General features: G+C 35.9%; 1 protein-coding gene across 1 annotated transcript; it reads left to right on the top strand.

The window, feature by feature from the left end:
• The first annotated feature begins 12,413 nt into the window (after positions 1 to 12,413).
• LOC129880930 (probable inactive DNA (cytosine-5)-methyltransferase DRM3) lies at positions 12,414 to 27,069 on the top strand. Its single transcript, XM_055955202.1, has 11 exons — positions 12,414 to 12,535; positions 14,910 to 14,997; positions 15,074 to 15,193; positions 15,321 to 15,417; positions 15,627 to 15,673; positions 16,702 to 16,806; positions 18,117 to 18,216; positions 21,443 to 21,561; positions 24,743 to 24,845; positions 25,030 to 25,100; positions 25,628 to 27,069. The coding sequence occupies exons 2-11, from the start codon at positions 14,995 to 14,997 to the stop codon at positions 26,960 to 26,962; spliced, it is 2,100 nt and encodes a 699-aa protein (XP_055811177.1). The 5' UTR covers positions 12,414 to 12,535; positions 14,910 to 14,994; the 3' UTR covers positions 26,963 to 27,069.
• Positions 27,070 to 27,466: the final 397 nt, after the last annotated feature.

The following is a 27,466-nucleotide window of genomic DNA, read 5'->3' on the forward strand; positions in this document are numbered from 1 at the left end:
TAAATTTGACAGTTGTATGTGTAATTTCGTGATGCAGTAGATATGGTTATATTTGATCTGATTTTTACAATTAAAAATGTCATCGCTATAAATAATAATTTTTATTTGATCTTTCTGAATTGTAAGCAATTGATAAAAAAAACAATAGTTCGGAGATAATACTTACATTTGAATCATAGTCAAATATCAAAAATTTTAAAAACAGATCAATAACTATACAAAAGTGATTGAATGAGGATTTGATATTATAAATCGCCTAGCTCAAAGAAATTAGTAATTTCTTGAAAAAGAGAAAAAAATATTCAAAAAAAAGAGAGTAGATTGAAAAAATACCCACACAATGTTTATGTAATTATGCTGATTATCTCTACCTAAACATGATTTAATTTCGTAGACATAAAATTGCGCCAAATAATTTTATTAAGCAATAGTTTATTTTTTTAAACTTGCTATTTTTTAATTTGTCGTCGTGATTCATTTGACGCATTGTCAAGTGAGAAGAAAGGTAGACAAAAGAAGAAAAATTGATTGGAGAAACATATCTGTAACGATCTGTTTCCATAGTTATGGATAAGCCAATGGAGAAAAAATTTGAGCCAGAAAACTTCTGAGTAGTAACTTGAAAATTTCGCGCCTAGGTCAGACTTGGGCGAAATCTAAGTCACGTGAGGTTTGGGGTAATTCGGTAATGGATGGGTGATTAAATTTCAAGTTTGATAGTTTGAGTTGATAGTCAAGACATTAAGGAGGCTGTACGGATTTACGGAATTGAATTCGGGCGAGTAGAACTCCCGTAATTGAATTTGGCATGAAAGAGTTGTTTTGGAACGTCAAGAATTGAGGATATGTCGCAAAATGAGGGCCTGGGACTCAAATCCGAGTTTCTGTTCCCTTGCAACCCGCCATGACGGGATTATTTTCGCTTTGGTGGGGCCGCCATGGCGGGGTAATGACACCATGATGGAACAGTCGCGAAGTTAAAGGGGGAAAAGTCCTAAAACCGTTTTTATTACTCACACTTCGTTCTTGAGACACCAAAAGCGACCTAGGGCGATTTTCCTTCAGTTTTCCACCAATTCTCGTGCTAAAGGTAAGTTAATCAATTCTCGTGCTAAAGGTAAGTTAATCATTACTCTAACTTGTGAATTGATTCCTAGACCTTAGAATCTAAGGGAATCCTGTCACAACCCAAAATCTGAGCTTGATGGCACTTATTCTTTCCCACTGGACAAGTCAGCCTAAACCCACTAAATGCGAAACATAAAAGTGGAAAACGATTTAGATAGATAAATATAGATAAAGCGGAAACTTAGTCAACTATAAAATCACCCACGGATTGGTTGTCACATGTACAAGTCTCTAATTATAAAGATACTGAATAAATAAATACAAGTCTCATAAAGAGGAACAAGAAGATTGCTGGCATCAACAACTACCTCTCAAGATTGTTGTACAAGCCTCTAATTATAAAGATACTAATAAATAAATACAAGTCTCATAAAGAGGAACAAGAAGATTGCTGGCACAACAACTACCTCTCAAGTCTCCCCTAGTAAGCCTCGGATGAACGAAAGAAAACTGGGTCACTGTTCGAATTCAGAACCTACACAAGTGTAGTTAGCAAGAAGTGAGTACCAACAACGTGGCAAACCCCTCGCGAACGCGGAGGTCAAGGGTCAAAGTCCTTCGCGAACGCGGTCAAGCTTTTGCGAACGCGAAAGCCAAATCGGCAGCCTTCCGTGATACTGATGAAATCGACGGAAGTCCATTCCGAGACTCGAAACTCCGAAACTCAAAATTTGACAACTTAAGCCTTTAAAACTCACTTCTTTAGTAAAACCTCCACTTTTTCACAAGATTTCCAAAAAACAGCTTTCAAATCATATCCAAATGACCGGGGCAGTTGACGGGAGGGGTACAACTGTAGTTTTATCAAAAATATCAATAATGACCTTAAGGGTCATTACAAATCCTTTAGAGAAAGGTTTTTGCCTGAATTAATGGTGGAAAAAACCCTAAGGGGGAAATGATCATGAAGGTGACCAAAGGTTAGGATTTTGATATAACCGAGTATTGCAGGCCAATGGCTCATTGATTTCTCATATTTCTTGTTCGATTTTAGACCAAGAACAAGCCAAGAGACTTCAAAAAGGGAACGCTCCGACTCTTTAGAGTTTTCAAGGCTTAGTTTCGAGGTAGGTGATAGTTATTTTCTGTATGTGTTATATGTGCTTGCTACTGCAATTGATAATATTGCCTGCATGTATGAGACTAGGAAAAATGTAATCAACTTAATGAAATGACTGTTATGTCAGAAAAAGATGGTTTAAAATTAATTTCAACTTTACAGAGAATAAATCAATTTTAGAAAAAAAAGAGTCGCCACTTAATTTTTTTAAAAAATTAAGAAAACTTAATTTAAAAGACCCTAACAAATTTAAGTCTTAAAATTCAGAGAAAAAAGTACGAGGTTCTTATTTCCACTTTGAGAAGGTGTTAAGCATTCAAAGTGGCCGCTAATGTGCGGTTATCTGACGATTTAAAAAATTACTTGACTAACTTTTGAAAATATTAATTCAAAAGGAACCGAAGACTTTAAAATTATTTTTTAGAAAAAATGATCAAACTTAAACATTGAAAATAATAAACATGCATATTAAAAAAAGTAAAAGTTTATCAAATGACTAAGTGAAGGCCAAGCAGAGCGCACCATCCAGACATTGGAAGATATGTTGAGGGCCTGTGTACTTGACTTTAAGGGAAGTTGGGATGACCACTTACCTCTCATAGAGTTTGCATATAATAATAGTTATCATGCAAGCATTCAAATGGCCCCTTATGAAGCTTTGTATGAGAGGAGGTGTAGATCTCCCATTGGGTGGTTTGGAGTTGGTGAGGCCGAGTTGATTGGGCCTGACCTTGTTCACCAAGCCATGGAGAAGGTGAGAGTTATCCAAGATAGGCTAAAGGCAGCCCAAAGCCGCTAGAAATCTTACACCGACGTGAGGAGGAGAGACTTAGAGTTTGAGGTGGACGATTGGGTATACTTGAAAGTGTCACCCATGAAGGATGTCATGAGGTTTGGAAAGAAGGGGAAACTTAGTCCTCGATATATTGGTCCTTACCAAATTTTGAGACGGATTGGGAGTGTTGCTTATGAGTTGGAGTTACCCTCGGAGTTAGCTTCCATTCATTCGGTATTCCACGTTTTGATGTTGAAAAAGTGCTTGGGCGATCCCTCGTTGGTAGTCCCCATTGATAGCATTGGAATTAAGGATAACTTGTCTTATGAAGAAGTTCCGGTCCAAATTCTTGATCGCCAAATTCGCAAATTGAGGAACAAATAGGTCGCCTCAATCAAGGTCCTGTGGAGGAATCAATTTGTTGAGGAAGCCACATGGGAAGCGGAGGAAGCCATGAGATCTAAATATCCCCATCTATTCGTGCCTACCGAGGAGAATGTTGAAGGTAACGACATTTCCTTGACTTGAATTCATTAGTGCATTTTGAGTTTTGATTGATAATTGTTTGAAAATTTGATTGATTGAATAACTGAATGTTGATTATGATTAGTACCCTGAGTCCATTCCTGGCCACTCGTCATTCGAGGACGAATGATCCCAAGGGGGAGATAATGTAACACCCCTCAAAATTTCCCCCTAGAATTCAAACCCTTCTTGTATACAGGTAGGATCGAACTCGAGTATTGAGGAGCGTATGCATGAGTTGAGATGAGTCTTTGAGAATTTAAGCAGTATTAGAGGTGAGGTGAGGTCATGGAGGACCCCTATGACCAAATTAAATCCAAAAGATTCGTCGTGGCTAAGTTTAGGATGAGTTCGTATAAGGGTCGACTTGTAACGACCCTATCTTTTAAAGGACGTCAATCTGGGTGGCCCACGACCTATCAAATTAAAGGTCGTCGAGTCTTCTTTCCAACACCACCAAGAACGTAAATTTTAGAGTTCGGAGTCAAAATATATGACGATCCTAAGATGAACTAGCACGGCAGGAATTTCATTCTTGGCCTGGGTTGCAGCTGCTGGGGAAATGGCCTTGGCGCTGTAAGGGCGCGACGCGCCACTATCGCGCCAGAAACATGCCTCAGTAGTTTGGTCCTGGCGCGGCGCGCCACTACGAGGTGTACAGGTTTTAGGCGTATTCAGCCTGGCGCTGCAATGGCGCGACGCGCCACTATCGCGCCAGGTGCGTTTTTAGCCTATTTTCAGAACTTTGAGGAGGGGTAATTTGGGAACTTACCCAAGTTATATATGTATTACCCTTGGTCACTTTGGGATAAAAAAATTTCCAGCTCTCTCTCTCTCTCTAAAAGCCCTAGAAGTTCCTCTCTCCCGCTCTCTTCTTCATCTTCTTCTTCTTCTCCATTCTCAACAAAGATTTGTCCCAAGAGCTTCAAGATTTGAGTCCTCCATTGAAGACCCAACATCAAGGTTCTCTCCAAGTCTTCACTAAGGTATGTAAGGCTATCTAAAACATGGGGTGAGTCCACCCATGTGCCCTACTCTTGCTTTGAGGTTAGATGTCCATAGAAATAGAGTTTCTTGGTATGGTTTATGCTTGTATGAACTTTGTCCCCTATGTATTTGATTCTATATGTGTTGATGTTGTTGAGCCAAGAAGTTTCTAAATTGAGCCTTTATGTGAGTATGAGTCGATGAAGATGAGTTGTTAAATATGTTTTATTGATCTTCTTAATTATGTGGATTATGATGAAGGATGCTATTTTCTTAAAAATGTTGCTTATCTTAAATTGTTGACTTAAAGCCTTGGAGTTGTGATGAGTTTCAAAGATTGAGTAAATGGATAGAGGAAATGATTGGTTGTGCTTATATGTTGCTATAAATGTGCATTCAAATTTCTTTTGAAAGATATGACTGAGATTGACCGGATAGTATGATTGGAAAAGATTTGATCATGATAGAGTTGATGAGTTGACAAGGTTGTAATGAGACATGTCGATATGATTTGATTGAGTTGATTGGATGGAGTTTTATGAGCATTGAGTCTTGGGAGGAGTATCGAGCACTGAATTGGGCAAGAGTAAAGTCCATACTCGAACCCAATAACTACGTCGCCAAACGTAGGAGGGGGTTGAACCGTTAAAGTCGGGTGTTTCCCCAAAATATTTGTCCTGACATTATACGACTTGGTTGGATTGGATCCATGATTGGTTGATTCGTCCATACCCTGGCAAGGTATGAACGGACGCGGCAACAACGTCGGTTTGTTGTACTTTCACTAGCTCATAAGTGATGGTTGTCGGGTAAGAGAAACTCCCAAATAGGTCTTGATAGTACTCCGAGTCCGATTGAGTTGAATTGTATATGATTGGTCCCGTCTAAATCATATTCTTGTTTAGACTTAGGACATTGGATTGAGTTGAGATTCCGAGTTGATTGATTTCTTCCTTGATGTTCGTTGTATTCGGCCATTTTACATACTCGTACATTCCATGTACTGACGCCATTTGACCTGCATCGTTTTATGATGCAGCGACAGGTACCAGAGATCATCAACCGACGCTCTGTTGAAGATCCACTTACACTCTCAGCTAGTTGGTGAGTCCTCCCAGTTCCCGAAGGATATTGAGCCTTCTTGTACAGTTTTGTTGTCCTTTCTTTTATTTAGATTGTTGGTAGCCATGGGCTTGTCATTGACACCTTTTAGACTTGAATAGAGGCTTCATAGACTGGAGTGTGGGGAGGTCGAGCTGTTATCTTGAGGAGTCTTATTTTATTGTCTTGTTGGATTGTAAATGTTTGGCCTTCGGCCCCATATATGAATAGTATTTCATTAATTGAGTTTCCGCTAAGAGAATGTGATTGAATGAATGAGTGACTTGACCAGGTGGTTCGCTCGGAGGTCAGAAATGGCCTTCGGATGCCGGCCACGCCTAGGGTACCCTCTCGGGGCGTGACAAATATATTACTTGACATCCTCCAAAATCTGAAAGTCATCACATGAAGGACATCTAAATTCTAAAACTAAGTTTGGAAATATCAAACACCAGAATAAACAAATAACAAAATGTGTCCGAAAACTAAAGACACAATGCCATAACCGAGAGAATCAATCACGAGCTAGAAGGATAGCTCACCCTGAAATCCGATGATCTTGAAACTGACTAGAGCTGAGGTCGACTCGAAGTCTGTGGAACACTCGCTGCACTCCACAAAATAAAACAAGAAAAAATAATATAAGTAGGGATCAGTACAGGACAACATGTACTGAGTAGGTATCATCGGCCGACTCAAAATAGAAATCAATATGCATAAAGTAATAGAGGGAAATCAACCATAGCACTTAACAGTTGGCAACCAACAATATCAAGATGAAGTGACTACACAATGAACAATTTCATAACCAATCAACAATATTAAGATCACACAGGAGGACTCATGCCTCCACATCACACTCTTTTGGAAAATGAGTTATTGGAAATTGGGTAGCATTAGGTCATTTTAAGTTGTTCTCCTTTTATATAACCGTGCCGGAACGTGACACTCGATCCAATAATATCGTGTCGGAACGTGAAATCCGATCCAAATATACCGTGTCGAAATGTGACACCCGATCCAAATATAATTAATTTATCATTCTTTATTATTACATTCCACTTCATTAGCAATATTTTATCAAGCCTTCTTTATTCAAGGCACCAATTTTTGATAGGTCAAGTTCAATATTATGGATTTAATGGCCTCGGGATTTCAGACCAATCACAACAACATATCAACCATCCAAACCACAATAATTAAATGCGTAGTAAACTTCACACACTACTCGATGAATATCAATCACTATTAAGAGTCTATCTATGATATAGAGTAAAACCATAACCTACCTCAATCAAAAAATCAAAGTAAAGCAAGCTAATCCACCAATGTTTTTCCTTTCTTCAATGACTCAGACCGTTTCCAATCTATCAAATATATAATATTTATAAGTAAACTAGTCCATAGACACTAATATTATTTATATGTTTGACCTAGATCTAATAACTCACCCAATTCTATAATCAATTTCTTAAAATCTCAAGCCTAGGACTAAGTCTTAATTCCTCCAATAACATAAATTTAATGGTATTCATATAATATAATACACCTACTATTTAATTACTTGTCTCAATATATCAGAGCTCGAATTAAGTTTATAATGTGGTACGAAAATTCCATCACAGAATCAAAGTTAAAAATAATTTTTCTTGAATTTACAACTATGAAATACGAGCTGCATATTGGTAAATTAGTTTATATAGTAATTGATGATATGAATCTACTCATCATTACATACTGATGGGTAATTATTATTATATTATTAACCATCCAGTTTTGTGACTTTTCCACCATCAAAGTGCACTGGTCTTCCTTTATTTAATTTGAAAGAAAGTAAAATTGACATATAAGGCAAACCATTTTAACTCAACAATTAGTTGTATAGAAAAATAATGATATTGGGGTTTCTGTGCACTTTACCTGAAGTCGTTTTCTAAGTCTTGCCAACGTCGAAATTGAGTTCTGCTCGTATTACAGTTTCCGCCGCATGATGATTTGTGGTGGTTAACAAATATAAACCTACTAACTCTAATTTAATAAATATGGATAAGTGACATAGGATATTAAATAAATTACCACTTTAACCCATTAATTTAATTAATTATTTAAGTTCACCCCTCAACTAAATAATAATAGTTATCGAATAGTCCAAATACCTATTAAAAATTTACGGAGTGAGTCTTTTATAAAATGAAAAGTTCTAGTTCTCAAAACGACCTAATGGGTCGTTACATAACTATAAGAAATTTCTATCATTAATCTAACTATTCTTAATACATAGTTAGAAATTTCTACCATTAATCTAACTATTCTTAATACATGCTAAAAAAAGACTACAAATCAACTAAATATAAAATATGAAATAATTAAATAAAATAAAACTGAGAAAATATTTTACCTCTTTTCGGGTAGCGAGACTGAAGACGACTAGCGGAAGACGACTTCACCACCACCCAAGAGCTTGACAGAACTTCAATCCACAAAAAGAAAAAAAAACTAAAAATTTAGATTCGAACCTTCGTTGGTTCGGCGTTATAAGAACTTCGTTCTTAACCTAAATTTCGACTTCAATCTCCTATTTTTATCAAAGAAAAATATAGATTGAAAGTTAGAAATTTTCGCAACTTTTAGGTTGGGGTCAAGAGTCCAAAATCCTAGCCAAGTTTAGAAAATTTCAAACTTTGGAGTGGCTAAAAAACCTCTAATTTCTTCCTTCTTCTTAATGAGAATATGAGCCTTTATATAGGTTCCAAAAATCTCAAATTCTTCATGAATTTTCGATGTGGAGAATGAGATTTTTTTTTAGAAAAAACTAAAAATTTTAAAAATACAAACTATAATTAAACTAACCTAACTAACATTGTATTTAGTAAAATATAAAATCTTTTGAAATGATTTTCAAATAACCACATAAATAGTAATCAAAGATATAATTATATAGAAATATATATATTATACTAAAATTTATAAAAAGATAAAAATAGTTAAGAATAACATGAAAATATCTTTATTTTTATAAAAGCTAATTATTTCAAAAAAGTTCAAAATTTAAAGAAATTCGATGACTAATTTACGTTCTGGAGAGTCAAAATTGAGTGTCAACAATGACTATTGTAATCAATTGCATACAATGAACTAGATACTTGATTGTACAAGCTGTGAACTATTCATTGTTGGTTGTGATTATGATTGTTGGATCGGATATCGCCCGGATAAATTTTGGATCGGATGTCATGCCAACACATAATTGAATCAAGTATCATGTAGGTACGTATTGGATCGAGTGTCACGCCGACATATATTGGATCGGATACAATACCGGTAAAAACTAACAACTTGGGTATGGGTTCCATGAGAGGACCATTGTTGATTGTTGTATTTGAGATTAACACTGTGAAACTGTATATTGCTTATGAAATGATAATTGGTAATATGTTTCCATATATGCCTATGTTACTACATTGTATTTACTTGTGCATGTTTCATTTACTGAGCTGGCCGCGTGATCCTACAAGCACACCATTGTTATGTGTACTGCTACTGCACTTGCAAATTCTTTGTTGAGTACAAAACATCTTCAGGCGACTGCTGACAGACCTCGGTTACGAGATCAGTGACTCTAGGATTCAAGAGTGAGCCAGTTCTTTCAAGCTAATGTGGATTCTTCTCAACTTTAGTCCCTTTCTTTCAAACTGAGACTGTTCCAGTCTTTAGTTTACTTATTGTTTTTGGGGTTGCATCCCCTTACTCTTAGGCTTGTTACTTAGTGGTTTTGGTACAATGACTTTCAAGTTCTAGGGAAGTTGACTTCCGCATGTTTGACTATTTACGATTGTTTGTTAATTTTTGAGTTTGTGGGAACTCAACCTAAAATTTATATAAAAGCTATGTTTTCCCTTTTTAAATGCCTATTCTGTGTTAGAATGACAGTTCGAGTATAGTTTTGGTTCTCCCACCGAAGGATTAGTGTGGGTATCAATCACGATCCGATTTGGATCGTGATAATATCGTAAAACGTGACAACAAAAATCAGATAAAGAATCAACATTAAAATGATAGCTAACACAAAGTGAATCCAACTAAAGAAATTACAGAACGAAGAAACTTAAAAAAAATTATACCTCCAAAATCAAATACCAAGGTACCAGATATAACATTAAGAACAACTTGATAAAACAGAAGAAAAATCGAATTCAATAATATATTTGTTGAAATAAACTGAGACAAATACAACGCAAGATTATTCTAATTAAATGTAATGCAATTTCACAAAAATGCTTATATTATTAATACAAGTGATACAATAAAAAATTGAAATCTATATTTGAAAAACAGAGGGAACGAAAAAATTAAGAAACATGTAGAAAATTATTTACAACTTTTTTTCTTAGTATTTGTCCATGTACAGTTTACAAATGGTGAAGTTGAAATTTTTTTTATAAGAAAAATACACACAAAAAAATAGAAACATGAAACTCAAAAAATTGACGTTCTAGTAAGAATTCATTTGAGAAAAAAATGATTTTTTTTCTAGAAAGTTCATGTTCATTAAACGATCATGTTTAGATATTTAATTATTTTTTCTTTGTTTTCTCTAGATTCACATATAACCACAACTTGTATCTTATAGGTCTACGATGAAGTTATTGCATTATATCAATATTTTGTGTCATTTTTTGATGGAAGTTAAAATATACTAGAAGTAAATATAAATTAAAATAGCGGGACGAAGGAAGAAGAAATAGATTAAAAATAGAAGAATGAAATTAAAAACTTACACAATATTATATTCTATAGTCAATCCAACAATTTAAGAGAATGTCTTTTTAATAATTTTACTATATACTATATTATAAGTATAATGGTCATCATATATTGCATGTTGTCGTTGTTGGTCAAATTAATATTTTTTACAGTTAAATTTTCTTGCTCGATACAAAGCGACATAAAATTGAGGAGAATGTCTATTCTATAGTCAATCCAACTATTTAAGAGAATGTCTTTTTAATATTTTAACTATATACTATATTATAAGTATAATGATCATCATATATTGCGTGTTGTTGCTGGTCGAATTAATATTTTTTATAGTTAATTTTTTTGCTCGATACAAAGCGACATAAAATTGACGATATGAAGATACAAATCCGCATAAGTAAGTTTCAACCAAATTTAAAAGAGGATATAAGTCATATAATTTTTTTTGTGCCCCAAAGCAACAACTTATTGGCACAATTTGTCCCTAAAGAGTAAACCCTATGCAATCATAAATACCTCCTCTATGAATGCTGATAAGACTACGACTGAAATTCCTTAAAGCACAAGCAATTTAACTAGTGGTTGCCTTGGGACTCTGTAATGTCCTTCAGCGTGTGAAATTTTTAGATCAATCGAGAAATGACAATGTCTTCAATAAAAATGGTCACCATATTTAAATAAATCGTGTCATTGCAGTTGCTTCTGAAGAGCACATGATAGTCAGGGAAAGGGAGCAAAGGAAGTTGAAAAAGATGAACATCCAAGTCAAATGAAATTCGCCAAGGCAAAGTTCTTATAAACTCAATATAGATGGATCAACATGCACTGATCCAGACCTAAGAGAAATAGGAGGTGTGATTAGAGATCAACATGGTCAGTCGCTGTAGGGCTTCAACAAAAAACTTGCACATACGAATGCCACACAAGTTGAACTACACACACTTCTTCATGGCCTAAAACTAGCCAGACGATAGGAGCTGACACCGTTAGAACTGAATACAGATTCCACAAATATTATTTCAATGCATCGAATTGGATACATCCCTTATGCTAACATAATTTTCGAATGCATGTTGTTGATGGAGCAGTTAGGAATCTCAGCACCGATACATGTGTACAGGAAGCAGAGTAAGGTAGCGGAGTGAGGGAAGAAAGAAAATCACGATGCTCCTATCTTTTTGGAAGTTCCATCGATATGTGCTAGGAAAGCTTTGCAAGTGGATATTGATGGAACCGTATTCAATATGAGTATTTTATTTTGTAATCTTAACACTCATGACTATATCATGATCCAGCTTTCAGCTATGGGGATGCCCCATCAGGTACTGTACTAAACACTTTCTGATTTTTATTTTAAAAATTCATGGTTAATAAAAAAATAAAATAAAATTTAGTATCTTAATTGAGCTTTATTTATCGTCACAACAAAATATAATCAAACTGAAAATAATATTTTTTTAAAAATAAAATGGGTAAATGTTTATCTTATGAAAATGATGATATTCGAGGAATAAAAACATGTTTGATTTGAAGAAATTACTTGCAATTTTAACACTAATAATGAGAGTTTAAAATGAAGATAAATTAGGCATGTACTACTGCATAAAATCTTGAGAAAAATTCAAATAATTTTTTTTTAGAATTAATCTATCAGAGGCAAATTATAAGAATTTAAAGTATGCAAAAACAAATTCATATTGACTTAAATATATAAATTAATGCTTTAAAAAATGACTATAGTTAATAATAGAAATAGATTTTTTAAAAAATAAATAAAAAATAAAAAATTAAGTGATAAATTATTTTTTGATATTTTAAAATATACAATTAAAAATAAATATTTATTTTTAATATAATAGATGAGATTTAAATAATTTAACACAACTACTTTTAAAAATCATAACAGATAATTCGAGTCAGAGTGGCTAAAGTTTTTTCACAACTTTGGACTAGGTTTAGTACTTTGTAGTAAGGAGGGACATCTATCCGTACACGTTTGTCCCAAGTTAATCTCAGCCGTTGATCTCCCGTCTCGTAGTGCTGAGTCCGTGACCCGTCTGGTGAAATGGGTCAAAAAAATGCTGTAACCGAAAAAAAGTTCACGAACTCCAATATTTTGTTTTCATCAGCTGAATTAAGCTCTCAGCCTGAATTTCATTCTCCGGTGAAAAAACTCCGATTAGTTTTCGCCGCAGCTAAAGGTCAGCTTACCTTTCTCTCCTCTCCGCCGGTGAAGTTTAGTATATGCTCAATTTTCGTTTATTTTATTCAAATATCATGCATTTTGAACACGAAAAATTGGAGCTGTTTTTTTTCCCCGGAAATTACCGGCATCATGAGTTCTTAGAGCTGTTGGTTTAGGCCTGTGTAAAATTTCAAAATTGAAATGGTTTATTTGACTTACACACCGCTGCGCAGGTAGTGGAATATTTAGGCGTTTTTTTTTACTGGATTAGGTGAATTCTTTGTTGAACATTGATTTCCCCAATTTCTGTTGATGCCTTTGTTCTTTGGTATGTTGATTTCTGCGTTTTCTTCTGTGATACTTCATGTGTTGTATTGAAGAAATTTGCTGTTAAGTTGATTTTGTTCCTTCCTCGTTGTTCTGTGCTTAGAGCTAGAAAATGTCAAGAAATGTGTGCCTATCTTGATATTGAAGCTCATTAGCAGTGTCTTCTCTCTCTGTTGTTGGTGGCGAAGCTTTAGATTATTCAACTCCGTCAACAGCCTCTTTGATTTCCCTATTTTTGTTGGATATGCCTTTGTTCCTCAGTCCTTTCTGATCTTGTTTTGCTGTTGTAATTGTTATTCATTCTTGTTTTTGGCTGCTCAATTGTGTCTTCTCTGCTGCTGTATGTGTTGTATTGAGAAGATTTTACTCTTAAATTTGTTTTTTTCCCTTCCTCGTTGCTCTGTGCTTCTTCTGTGTTCGATTTATTTGTATTCTTCTTAGTGGTAGTTGTTTAGGTGTACTCCATTGCATCTTCCATTCTACAGTGTACTCATGTATATTTTTTCCAATAGAATGAGCATCCAAGGATAATAATACCACACATTGGACTTTCAACAATGAGTTCACCATAGTTAAAATACCTGCAAAACAGAAAATCACGTTAGTAAGAGGTCGGATCAACCCTCTCTTATTCCTAAGAACTTGGTTGGAATTGATTTGGACTACAATGATTAATTAGTTCATCTAATCACTTTTAATTGAGATATGAATATACACCGTGTTGCACAAAAAAATGGTTTTGGGTATTGAAATAATGAAAAGACGACTGCACCAGCTTGATATTTTGGTATTATTGCCACATAGAATAGCTTTAGGATTTTCCGGGGAAGATTCAGTCAAAACTAGGCCAGTGTTTGGCCATAGATTTTCATATATTTTTGGGAAACTAGATTTTGGTGAAGTTCGGGTTGAAGTTTCAGCAATAGTTTCACTCTTTTTAAAAAAAAAACATGAAACATAATTTATACCTATAAGTTCTAAAAACTATCAAAAATACTTATAAGTTTGCCACAAAGTTAGCATTTTTATAAAGAACTGGATAATACGTTGTCCAAAAATCATAACACGACATTTTATTAAAAACTACTAATAACACAATTATCAGCTAATATAGTTTGACAAATTACAATTAGTCACTAAGATCCTTGGTGCAAAAAATTAAATAATAACAACGATTGGGATTAACTGTTCTTTAATATAATCTTCTCACATTCTATGAACAATCTCTTCATGGTGAGCATGCATTTCCGGGTCATGATTGTGTTTAATGAGGTGAAAGGGTAAGTTTTAAAATTGTAAAAGAACTCAATAACTATATTTTGGCCCAAAGAACCCGTTCCCCCCCCCCCCCCCCAAAAAAAAAAAAAAAAACTAAGAGAAATTTTATGGCCAAACAAATTTTGCCAAAAGATTTCCCAGAAAGTTCTTGCAATAACTATGGACAAACGGGTACTAAATAAAGTTTAATTTTTTTTTGAGAAGGTAAAATTTGTATTGATAGTAAAAAACTAACATCCCCAAAAAGGTGGTAAGTTGAAACCTTTACAAACAGCAAAAAGGTACAGAAGCCCCTGTCGGAAAAACCTATGACCTTATAAATTGCCAATTAAATATACTAAATATCCTACTTCCCGCCACATATTCTGTTTACACCAAAAGAAGAACAAACTAAGTTTACACTTTCTTTATGACTAGTATTTGGGTTTTTATTACTTGACCTGTACGAGGTGAAAGTCTCATAATGTTCTCAGTGGGGAGTTAGGCCTATCAAGTGTTTGGCCTGCTTCATTGCATGTTACCACCTTTCAAACTCTATTGCCCAATTGGTAAAATATAAAAAGAAAACTGGCCAGAGCTTTTCCAATTTGCTTTATAAATCTGTGCTGCAGTGTTTTCTTTGAATACAATAAGGAATATACCTCAAGCATAAGTAAGTTGGGGTTCGCTACATGATCCTCAATGTTTGCTTTGAATGACTCAGTAGTTTTTGGCTGCAGGATTGTTTGCTGATTCTCTACCCTTGTGTTTCAACTAATCGATATTACTTTTCCATGCTGCAACAGGCTCAAGAAAAGCACTGTTTTATGCTTTTGCTGTGGCACATAAGAGACAATTCTCTAGCTTTGGCCCCTCCTATTTCACATTAAAATGGTATACATATGAAAATTTTCATATGTATGGTGCTACTATGTTGCTGCTTTCTTAATCATTCTTTGTTTTGCTCTAGTGTGAATACTCAGATAGTGAAAATTCTTCGAAGCCTGAAGGTGTGAGTGGAATCATGCCTAAAGTTGAAGATCCATATTGCGAATTTCCATCTCTATACACATATACAACGCCTATGGGGGTAAGGAAAGAAAAATGCATTTAGCTGAGTTTTCAATTCCTTGGTAATATGGTTTTACCATCAGGTGGTAGCATTAATATTCATCATCTCTGTATCATCTCATTTTGTGCTGCTAATGCATCTGTAGGACAATATTGCGAGCTCATCAGGCAGCAATGTGAGGTCATCTCTTCTGACCATGGGTTTTGAGGCATCACTTGTTGATAAGGCAATTGAGGATAATGGTATGTAGTGGGCAGTAACTTCTGTTTTAATCTATTGCGAGATTGTGTTGGCGAATAGTTTTCTACTGAATTTTGGAGAAAAAGCACCAAATGTATCGCCTTAAAAAAGGAAAAAGAAAAAAGAATACCAACTCATAGGTTTTCTTTATAAGTTTTGGTTGTTATTGCAGTTGAATAATTTTTGAAGGGATATTTTCTTTTCAATCTAGGTGAAGACAACATTGACTTGTTACTGGAGACTCTTTTTGCAATTTCTGTAAGTAACTATTTTTAATGTATGGTACTTCTGGTTCTTCTTTGATTCTGCTCATTTCTTGCCTGAAATAATGTGTTGATGCAAAGTGCTACTCCTCTTTGTCTAGCTGTCTTTCACCCTCAAGACCTTTTAACTTCTGGCAACTTTAAACTTCTTATGACAACTTCTTTTTTCGGTGTTTATTTCCCGAGAAAAGAATAAATGATAACTTAGTCTATTAAGAAGTTAGACAAATAAAATGACTACTTCTTGGGTCCTCGGTGTCTAGTTAGGTAGCTATTAAGTGCCCCTCTACAAATGTCTGCTTGTGGTAAAGTGAGCCGTACTCTGGCAAATGTCAGCAATACTTTCTGAGTTTTAGGTTATCTACAATGCAATTGTTTTGCAGATCATAAACAACAAAAATAAGTATGTTGGTCATCTCCCTAATTGGATGTGTATCTTTCCCTTTTGGTTTGCCCCAAAATGCTGTCCAATAATTAAAAGGTCAAGACATATATGCACTAAAAAGTTACAAGGGATCTACTTTTAGTCTTTTCAATACGATTTTTCTCAGTTCTCTACTTTTGTTCTTCAACAACAAAAAAGATAAAAGTATTTCTATGAGCCCACATGTTCACCAAGCAAAATGGTTCAGTTTTCAGTTTTTTCTCTTAAATACACCACCCGGATTCAAACTTAGCTTAGCTCCTGTTATTTTCTATAATTCCAATGTTTTTTAAGTTCTTTGCTTTTGATGTTGAGTCATTTTGTGATGCATCTGTACAATTTCTTTTCATGTTTTCATAGGACAGCTTCTGCTTCACATAGTTGGCTGATTTTCTTGAGTTTCTTCCATTTTCCTCTTTTCAAGTTTCTTCTTCTGTTAGAGCTGACATAAGAAACAAAAGGAAGTAGATTTGATGCGTTCACTAAAAATATAGTTTCACTTCACAAATTGTGCTAATCATGGATGCAGAATATTGTGGCACTAAGTTCTTGATTTGCCTCAGAATAACGAGAATGATTGTGGTTTGTGTGTTTAATAGGATCCTCCTAGAGCAGAATCATCAGATTCTCTGGATAGCTTGTTTTGTGATGATGAGGACATAAACAGTTCTGCCAAGTATGATGGTGATGTACATATAAAAGAGGTAAAGTAATATGGTTCTACGTGGTGTGAGTTATGTGCTTTCTATAAATGTTGGTTACTACTTACCATTTGAAATGAATAGTATGTAGTCTGTAGTAATTTATGACATTCATTGTGAACTGCTGTGATATTAGTATGCGTAATGCTCAATATGGTTTCTTAAGATAGTACATTTTATAATCTTTTTGATACTGACTAACTCCTTTATCCTAGTGCTCTCTAAGCTTCATACTTCAGTCAATATATCCACTCTATGGTTACTGCATTTGAAAATGTGTATTGCATATGCATCACTATATTGAATCGATACTGTCGAACATACCCTGTTTATAGTTGTATGAAAATTGCTGTCAGTAGCACATCATTGACAAATGCCTGATTAGCTGTCATTTCCACTATATGTTTGAACTAAAGTGCTGGGTAATTAGATTGAAGGAGCCATCTGAAAGCTGCAGCACTTGTAGTTATTTATAATGGAGAACTAAAAACTGTCTAGACTTGTAAGGAAAGGAAGAAACGCCCACTTGGTTTGGCCATAACTTTTATAAAGAAGCATTGGTCTATAAGTGGCCCCTCAAGAATGTAAATAAGATTACTGGTTAGTTCAAGTGCGAAAGGTTGAGGGACTTGTGACTTAAAAGGGGCCAATGAAACCTGTGCCAACTAATAAAAGGGCCAATGAAACTTGGCTGCCTTGGAGATAGAGGCAAACAGATGCAATTTTTGCTACTGGATAGGTCGTTTTAGTCATTTTTGTAGATCAGGGAAAAAGTTCCCTATTCAATCAGAGGTGGATAGAAGGGACATTCCAGCTTAAGGAAAAAAACACATTATTACAAGAGGTGATTCACGCCAGTGAAAGAAGAAATAAAAGAATTGTCTGTTTCCTTATTCAAAACCATTTCTTTAAATGAAGTTAGAAAGAAACTCTAAAGAGTATGGTATATTAGTGGTTGGTCTGGCTCAGCGTGGTGCATAGCATAAAAAGCCTATGGTACAAGAATGGGCTGTTCACTTTATTGATAAATTGGTCATTGCTAAAGAATATCATTGTTCCAATATCAATGTGTACCCCTACTTTTCACACTGATGGATATTGCTATTTCATACTAGATGTAGAAAAGATTGTGGACTTCAGACTTGTGCATATCCCTTTTCACTCTGTATGCCACGTATAGGAATAAAAGCCACACAATGAAAACTGCGGATAATATGCTTGAGGCTCTTAGCCTATTTTTTTGAGATTATATTTGAATTAAGAAGGATAACAAGGAATGCCGCTTGGGCTGTGTCCACCTTTTTCTGTTGCAGGAGCCTGATCCCTGTATTGGAGTTTGTGATGACAAGAGAGTATCTTTGTTGGCAATGAGTTTCTCTTTGGACGAAGTTGAATTTGCAATTGGTAAACTTGGTATGTGAAATAGCTGTAATTTTTTGTATTTTTAAAAATGCTCTTGGAATTGTCTTGTTGCATTGTGGTTCTCATCTCTTCTTTTTTTGGAAAAGTTGGCAAGCATTAAATTTATTGTAAACAAAGCAGCCTGACACTAAGAAAGTGCAAAGGCAGTACACTGGCTAGGGATATGATTGTATTTTCTTAGCAGAATCCTCCTAACCGTGCTTCATAGATGACAGTGAAGTCTGAGCATGAGTCTTTATGCTTGTATTTGTCAATGTTCTAGTCGCAGAGAAAGGCTGTTTACTATATTAGTTTTCCTGGATTTTGGAACATTGGTCTATCCAGTTCTCCAGGCAATGCAACCATGAGCAGAAAAAAGAGAAAATGGTAGCAGAAATCCATTAAGGCTTCTAAATATGCAATTTACTCCTTGAAGTATGATTTTTCTTTTTAGTCCTTGCAGTTCTATTATGCTTATCATAAATCATAAAGTAATTTTATTTGCATTTTCTGGCAGGTCACATAAGAATTGTGTTACTTCTAGGAAGCGAAACTTGAAAATGTAAAGAACTCAACAATCTTAAACGTTTTTGATAAGTTTCTTGTTCTTTCCTCTTAATTCTCTGAAGGGCAGTCCTGCATCTCTCCTTCTATGGCCCTTTCACCCTCCAAGTCCACACCCATATTAGCCCTTACTCCTCTGAGACGTCTCATCTCTCAATTATCATGTTGCTTCCCAGTCTACTCCTAGTTGCTCTCTCCTTTCCCTGGCCACATCGCCACTGAATTTCTGTCTTCTGAGAGAGTTAGCAGTACTTTTGTCTCTCCTTCTTTACCTTTGCTCCCTAGTTCCTCCCTGCCCTGAGCCTGCTGCAGCTTCTCTTCACTCTACTCCACTACCCGCACCATTCTTGCACCTTGCCGCACAGTTGCTTCCTTAAACTGATGTCCCAGCTGTTTGACCATTAGTCAGTCCAGTAAAAGTTACAGGACTAAGTGATCTGTCATTTTCCCATCTCTGAAGTTGTGCCATACAGTCAATCCCATCTCATTTGATGTTTTTATGCGTCTTTGTGTCAAAGTTTGATGTGACATTTAGCAGAACCAAATTCAGATGTTTTGTTACTCCTGTGGCCTAGAACATCTTGTTCTTTTATAATCCTTTCTTTAGAGCCTATCGAAGATTGTAGACTTCAGTGTCAATGATATTCAATGAGAGAAGTCCAGAAAATTCTTTGGTCTTTCTCCCTGCTCCTTGTTTCTGCTGTTCTCTCTGTTACCTGTGAAGGCATTTGGAGCATAACATTGAGAAATATTGCAGTATATGTCCGATGGTCCTAGTAAAGCTTCTGAATGTAGGAAGGAGAGATTTCAATGGATGAATATTACCAATCACCATTGTCATGTAGACTAGTAGCTCTAGAAAAAAAAACACAGGAAATCAAAATCACAAATCAGACCTATTAGCATTAAGTAGAGCCAAGATGTTCCTGTTTCTTTACTTCGAAATTGTGTTACCTGATCTTCGAGGGTCGGATGTACAAGGTAAGATATGGATTTAGCTGAACACAATAGGTTTGGCACAGGCCCTGTATATATGTTAAGAAATCTATTAAATATATATAAATATTAAATTTTGAACCCACTAACTCAAATCGTTTGGGGGTTAAGTGTCATCTCAAACACATAAAGTTCAAATTGTGGATCCGCCTCTATGAACTTCTTGTCTTTGTCCTTCTCAATGCGTTGCTCATGCAAATGGACTTATTCTTCCTTCCTAATTTTCTCATTTCCAAATTTATTCAATATTTCTTCAAATGGACTTATGTTCTCTCTCTCTCTCTCTCACACACACACACACTCGCACACACACATGCATGCACATTCACATTTCCTTTTTGTTTTCTAGGTTTTGACCCATAAAAAAAGCTTGTGAGTGGCATATTACTTGTGATAGTTAAAAGTTCTCTCTTCGGCATATAGAACTGAAGGACTAGTGATAAGTAGAGATAATGGTTGAAGGACTACATAGAGAAAAAACTATGCATTAAGGACTACACGACCCTATTCATTTCTTTTGTATAATGTCATATCTAAGAATTAGTGAGAGCATCCTTATCTTGATGACTTTTTTCTCTATTGGCATCATTCATTGTATTTACTTTAAAAAGGAGAAAAAGGGAGGACAGAGACAGATGGAACCTCTTTCCTTGAGTTCTGAGAACGACGTCAATGTGGAGTATTTTTTTCCCTCTATGAACAGTCGCTTCATTCAATATTTTTTTTTCTTTCTGTTGATATGGCATGCAAAAACTTGTATATCTATATTAAACAGAAGTAATGCAGTCCATTGATTACCTGGGGCTCTCAACTATGTTACTTGGAGAAATTCAAGTTCTGGCCACTTTTTTTTTTTTTTTGGGTGGGTGGGTGGGAGGAATCGATAAGTAGAAGTATTGTTCACAGTAAAAGCCATGCACTAAGTGCTGTACATTTTAAAAGGAGGGGAGACCTTTTTACAAGAAGAAGGGGTACTTCTGTACAAAAGAAGGGGAGGCCCCTTTGCGAAAATCACCTCAGTGAGAAATTAATAAAATTTTCTGATAGCAGAACTAATAAAATCTATCATGCTGTTCCCATCATCTGTAGTTTCCTATTTACACCAGAGCGCCAAGAGCCCTTGGTGTTTGTTCCTCAAAATATACACAGCAGCAGCTTTGCCTTCAAACCTTTGAGTCCTTTCCTTCCACAATGCCCAGCATATACAAACACCTTTTTGCCACTCTGTTTTATTCTCCTGCGCACTTCTCGGTTGACTGGGGTTTGAGCTGAAATTGGAACAAGTCAGAGAAGTTTGGTGGACATTTCACGGTCATTGTGTAATGCAGGATAAAATATCTCAACAAGAGCATATCACAATCCTTAGAGACTAATGACTCCAACGGGAAGGTTGGAAGTTAGAATCGTAAAGCAGATAGGTTAACATTAACTGGTGCGGCAGACCTTATGCTGAACCCAACTAGTTTTGGATTGAGGCATAGTAGTAGTAGTTGTTATTTTGTTTCTCTGTGTCCAAATTGCCGCATTATAGTAAATCACATTTTTGTAGAACATAAATATACATGCAATAATTCATAGTTTGCCATTGAAGATCTTTTTACTCTTAAATTTATTCTGTATTTCTTTTGCCTTTAAATGGACAATCATCTAAATCAAGTACTCCTCATGCTGTATGCAGGTGAAGCTGCTCCTGTCAACGAACTAGTGGATTTAATTTTTGCAGCTCGAATTGCTGGGAATCACAAAAAAGATGATGATGATGATGTTTCTGTTGTTGAGATTAAAGAAAGGAACAAGGTTAGTGATTTGTGTGAACTTGTTTTTGAGCCTTTTATAGGAGAAAAAGCTATGGAACATTAGAAGAGTTACAAAAGCGGACAAGATACCCTTTCAAGAATATGCAGAAGTCACAGTAACTGATATTTTGGCGTGTTTGAAGAGAAAGGAATTGCATATGTTTTGATGTGATATCAACTCCTCCCCCACACTTAAGGCTAGATGTCTTTGGCAATATTTAGCCCCTATATATTTCCCTATTAAGTTGTTGGATTTTGGCAGCTCATTTACTTTAGCTTAGCCTTTTTTTGTGTGTCAAAACTGACTCTTTCCTCCACTTTTGTACTTCTTGCGTCTTCTTTATGCCTATACAAAATTTCTTACTTCATGAAAAAGAGAAAAAAAAAAGTTACATTAACTGAACAGATCATCCAATTTAGTTGGGTGTCGTCCCCAAACCTGGGAGGGATGGACTGGCACCCGGTGCCTTAACTTTGACCGAGCGAACCAACTTTAACATGAATTAATAAACATAGCTCTTGCATGAAGTTAAAAACCTAAAGCTTTTCATAAACTTGTAAAACTATAAATACAAAATAGTTATTCATAAATGTCATATGAAACCTCAATAGAATGTCAAAAGACATTATATGACTCATTGTGCCTATGGAGCCTCTATGATAATATGAATAAAAGAAATGCCGGTGACAAGGTTCCGACTATACCCAAAAGAATGCGAATCTTTATATTATCAAAGGAACACCCCGAACATAGAATGAGGCTCATCAAATGACCGGAGGATGAGGGAGGTGCCTAGCGAGAGCCCACATTGTTCAAAGTATCAACACTTGTATCCACTAAAGAGATGCATAACCCCTACGAAGGGACGTGAGTACACAACAGCAAATAGTTGACTGTATCGTCGACTCCTTCACATAAAATGGGACAAGACACATAAAGAAAAACATGAAGAGGTAATATGCAATTCAAACAATATCATTTGATTTCATAAAACATTAGAGTGTTTGAACTTTAAACAGACTTAACTTTTAGTTGGAGTTCTATTAGTCACGGACATATTCATTAAACCACTATGTGTACAATGTGGAGTCCAATCTTGGTCATTGGCTAAGCCATCTCACCACAATATTGTGTGGTTCGACATTTATTTGCTAGCATTTCATTAATCCCAACCAAGGGAGATTATCTAGTTGCCAAACCAATGGCTACAACCATAGTCCTACATCATCACGTGTAGCTTTGGGTACGTCAGTAAAATACTAGGAGATAAATAAAGAAAAAGAAAAAAAAGAAAGGAGCAATAGCACCCTCTTGATAGAACAAGAAAATGATTATTGGGGTCGATCTTGCTTCACCACGCCCAAGCGGCCAAGCCGGAGGCTAAGGAGAGCAGAATAAGGTGAAGGTGTGAAAAAGACTTTCTTTCATAAGAAAGAAAATACTTACTATCTTTGGGATCTGATCCTACACCGCTGCTCAAGACTTTAGTGGATGACTCTATACCCTTTAATAAATACCTCTCATTTATTCCAAGGAGACTCCCAAAACATTTCATTTCATTTGGAACCTTTGGCTCTTTTTCAATAAACAGTAAGCTTAGGCTCATTAGCCATATATCTATCTTATACCATCTCATAATCGTTTGACAAACCATAAGGTCATTTTCAGGTTTTAAACCTCGAATATCATAATCATTCTCATTTAAACCTCAACGCAATCATGGTCATGTGAAGCATAGCATTTGAAGCCTTAATTTATGAGAAAAACATGGATAGTGCATAATTACTTGTCAACCACAATTATACACTAAGAATTTAGAAGCCAATAGTCATATAGCTACACTTAGAAGACATGTAATTTTGTAGAACAATTCTGTGGAAAGGTTCATCTCAACATACCTCGAGTGTCTCGAAGCTAGCATAGCTCCTTGCGCTCCGATTGACTTAAACAAGAATTAATCTACACAATACAATAGGTACTAGACATTAATCACCTAGTTCCATCAATTATCTATCCATAGCTATCTACCACAAATCTTAGTTCATAAGACCCATTCAAGAACTTGATATCTTCTTATTCAAATGGTCATCCTGAACCAATTACACCCTGCATATATCTATCTCATACTTGAATTTGAATATGGGGTAAAGATTTTACCGTTTGGGTTCAATATCCTAACTTAGGATCCTCGTAGAGATTCTTGAAATTTCGTGGATTCCTATGGATTTTGATCCATTTAAGTATTAGATCTTGCATTTAATAAGTGTTATTATAATCATGAATGCACCATAGATACCTACCTTGAAGTGTACTTATGAGAGAAGTGCTCGTCCTACTCCCTAGAATTTAATTCCAATTCCAATATCTCATCTCTTTCTCTTTCCCCGTCGCTTTTGTATTTGTAGGTCAAGTTTCTCTGGCGCCGAGGCTCCCGTCGTGCGCGGGTCACGATTTACTCCTTTGCAATGCCAACGCACTGTCATGAGCCCAGGTCCCTCATGCTCAGCCACAAGACATTCCTGGCGTCGTATTTGCCACCCCCTCCCCCGCCCGCGGGGGTTCTTTTCTAGCATGTGTGTCCAACCCCACGTGTAACACACCCTTCCACGTGCTACCCTCGCATATGCATGGCGCTACCTGGGGCGCCTCAAGCTGGAACTTGGGTCCTCTTCTTTCCTTCGCATTTTGGCTTTTCGCACTTGTGCACAAACACTTCAACACGCATCTTGGTTTGTTCAATCACTCTCATGACCTTGTTACCCTCGTGGTGGGTCCCATATCCCCAGGCTTGCTTTTAGCAATAACATTTTAAGCCTGAATTAGCTTAAATCAAAAGTATAAATTTACGGGGCTTAGACTGTAGATCGATAAAGAGATGTATTGAAATAATCATGTAGTCACAATATGGACAAAAAGGTCCTTTGAATCAAATGTCATTAGAATTTATTATAGAAGGCTTTTTGTCATGTACCTGGAGTGAATATCAAACTTGCAAAAAATAAACTGCTTCATGTAACTGTCTTTCGTTGTCCTTTCCTCCTTTCTGACGTGAGTGTAATTTAAGAGTAAAATTTTTCTAGCTAACCTGCTCATACTGTATGAGCCAAATGCCTTAGTTCCTGTATGACTACCATTAATTTGCAGTGTATGTGCTTTGATTAATACCAACTTTGTTGTCTAGGAATGCACAACTGAGGCTCTGTTTGGGACCATGGAGAAGACATTGAAATTGCTTGAAATGGGTTTCTCTGAGAATGAAGTTTCCACAGTTATTGAGAAGTTTGGTGAGCAAATTATGTTCTTTGCTAGTGTCTATTCCTCCGCTAACTGGTTACGTGTTGAAATCATAATATTTTTACTGCAGCCTTTCTGATTTGGTAAAATATGTCATTAGTGTCTTCAAGTTCTCTTTTTCAGTCAAGTTTATTAATTGGATGCTTCTTTTAGCTTTTATCTTCTGCCTTCTAGGTTCTGAAGTTCCTCTTGAAGAGCTTGCAAATTTGATTATAGATCCTAGTAGTAGTAGAAGAATGGACAAGGTAATTAATTGTCTCCTTTTTTGTTTTCGTAGTGTCATAAAACTAACATTTTTGGTAATGCTTATTTGTTGATTGGATAGCTTGCTTTTCAATTCGTTTTGGACAAAAAAATAGGAAATAGCAAATCAAAGAGGTTTCAAGCAAATGCGACAACCACTCACAGCCTTGCCTTAGTGAAACTCTATGGTGGTGTGGTTGCAGCTGTAGTTCACTATCAGCTATTAGGCAAAGACACTTTTTGGGGATGATTATTCTTTGATTATTTGCACGAAGTGTCTGTTAGAATTCATACATGGACTACAGTTTTGCTCATCAATTATTGACATGCTTTGATCTACTGCATTTCTGATGCTTAAAGTTGTGAAGAAACTAGAGTACAACTAGATTAATTTAGATAAACTATTGCATTTTTTCAAATGACTTACAGATGTTTTGATACCTTTTATTTATCTGAGATCTCATTTTCCTATAGTATGCTGTTTGAGAATCCCTTTTTAATTTATTTTGTTTTATTCATCTGCTTGCAGCATCTCTTAAACTCTCTCGGCAGGAATGGTTCAATTGGTTTTCATCCAGTAGCTGTTAAGAAAGAGGAATATAGTCTGGATACCTCTGAATCTAGAGAACTTGACCTACTAGAAAAGCTTAAAGGGAAACGGCCAAAGGAGAACTATATTGATGAGAAAGACAATTTAAAGAGACCGAAATCGGAGTATGATGAAGCCTTTAACAGTTCCCTTGGCCCTGCATGGAAAGAAATATTAGGGCTTAATACCACCAGGCCTAAAGTCCCTCGAAGAGCGATTCACCAAAGATCAAGAGTTCTGGATTGCCAAGACACGCAGAAATTATCCATGCCGAATTCATGCAGGAGCCTTGATAAGATGGTGGCTAAAGCTCCCTATTTCTTTTATGGGAATGTAATGAACTTATCTCATGAATCTTGGGTAAGAATATCACAGTTTTTGTATGCCATAGAGCCAGAATTTGTTCATACTCAACTTTTCTCAGCTCTGAGTCGTAAAGAAGGTTATGTACATAATCTTCCTACTGAAAATAGATTTCACATTGTTCCGAAACCACCAATGACGATTCAAGAAGCAGTTCCCAATAGCAAAAAATGGTGGCCATCATGGGATACAAGGCAACACTTGAACGGCATTAATTCTGAGACATCTTTTACATCTCAGCTATGTGATAGGCTTGAAAGAACAGTAAGTGATTCCCAGGGGTTTCCTTCAGTTGACAGACAGAGAGATGTCATTTACCAGTCCCAGATATTTAATCTAGTCTGGGTAGGCCGCTACAAATTGGCAGCTGTAGGGCCAGAACAAATAGAACGTATTCTTGGCTACCCAGAAAATCACACTCGAATTGTTGGGTTTAGCTTGATGGAAAGACTTCTATCACTGAAACATTGCTTCCAGATAGATACATTGGCTTATTGTCTCTCTTCATTGAAGCATCTGTACCCTGGAGGGTTGACAGTGTTGTCAATTTATAGCGGAATTGGTGGAGCAGAAGTTGCGTTGCATCGCCTTGGTATTCGCTTAAAAGCTGTTGTCTCAATAGAGGCTTCTGAGAGAAACCGGAGAATTCTCAAGCAATGGTGGAGTAGTTCAGGACAAACAGGAGAACTCGTGCAGATGGAAGACATTCACAAGTTGGCCAGTAACAAGGTAGAGGTCTTGATTAAGAACTTTGGTGGTTTTGATTTCATCATATGCCAGAACCCATGTACATACTCTTCTAAAGGTAATTTAGCTGCAGATATCGACAGTCATGCAAGTTTAGATTTCATGTTATTTCACGAGTTTGTTCGTGTCCTGCAACGTGTAAGAAGTACAATGGGGCGGAATTAACGAGTTCCTTAGCTTTAATGTGTAGGCACTTAGTGAACTGAGCTTAATGGTATGTTTGTACTAGATTATGACTTCTAATTTCTAATATATGAAGCTTAATTTGTGAATGGGTGCCCATTACATTATTTAGTTTCCAGATAATCTATGCTTAAAAGTTGGTTGTGCCCTTTTGTATATTTCAAATATATGTGTACTATTACTGGCATCATGGATTTATTCAACTGACTTGGATCAAAGGTATATTTTGATGTCTCCTTTCTTACAATCCTACATCAGTTAACTTTTCTTTTGAACCGAGGTCTTTCGGAAACAATCTCTCTACCCCACAATGGTAGGGCTAAGGTCTGCGTACATCCTACCCTCCCCAGATTCCACTTGTCAGATTACATTGGGTATGTTGTTGTTGATTTGGATCGAAGGCAATTCCTCATGAGAATCATCAATATTCTGCTCTTGAGGGGGCCTCTTTTATAGTAATTATTTCATGTGATTACAAAAAGCAGT

Source organism: Solanum dulcamara, chromosome 2 (genome assembly GCF_947179165.1).
Source record: "Solanum dulcamara chromosome 2, daSolDulc1.2, whole genome shotgun sequence".
Classification (NCBI taxonomy): Eukaryota; Viridiplantae; Streptophyta; class Magnoliopsida; order Solanales; family Solanaceae; genus Solanum; species Solanum dulcamara.

Coding starts and splice junctions, on each gene's coding strand:
- LOC129880930 (XM_055955202.1), top strand. Junction 15,194..15,320: donor CATATACAACGCCTATGGGG/GTAAGGAAAGAA, acceptor ATGCATCTGTAG/GACAATATTGCGAGCTCATC. Junction 15,418..15,626: donor TAAGGCAATTGAGGATAATG/GTATGTAGTGGG, acceptor TTTTCAATCTAG/GTGAAGACAACATTGACTTG.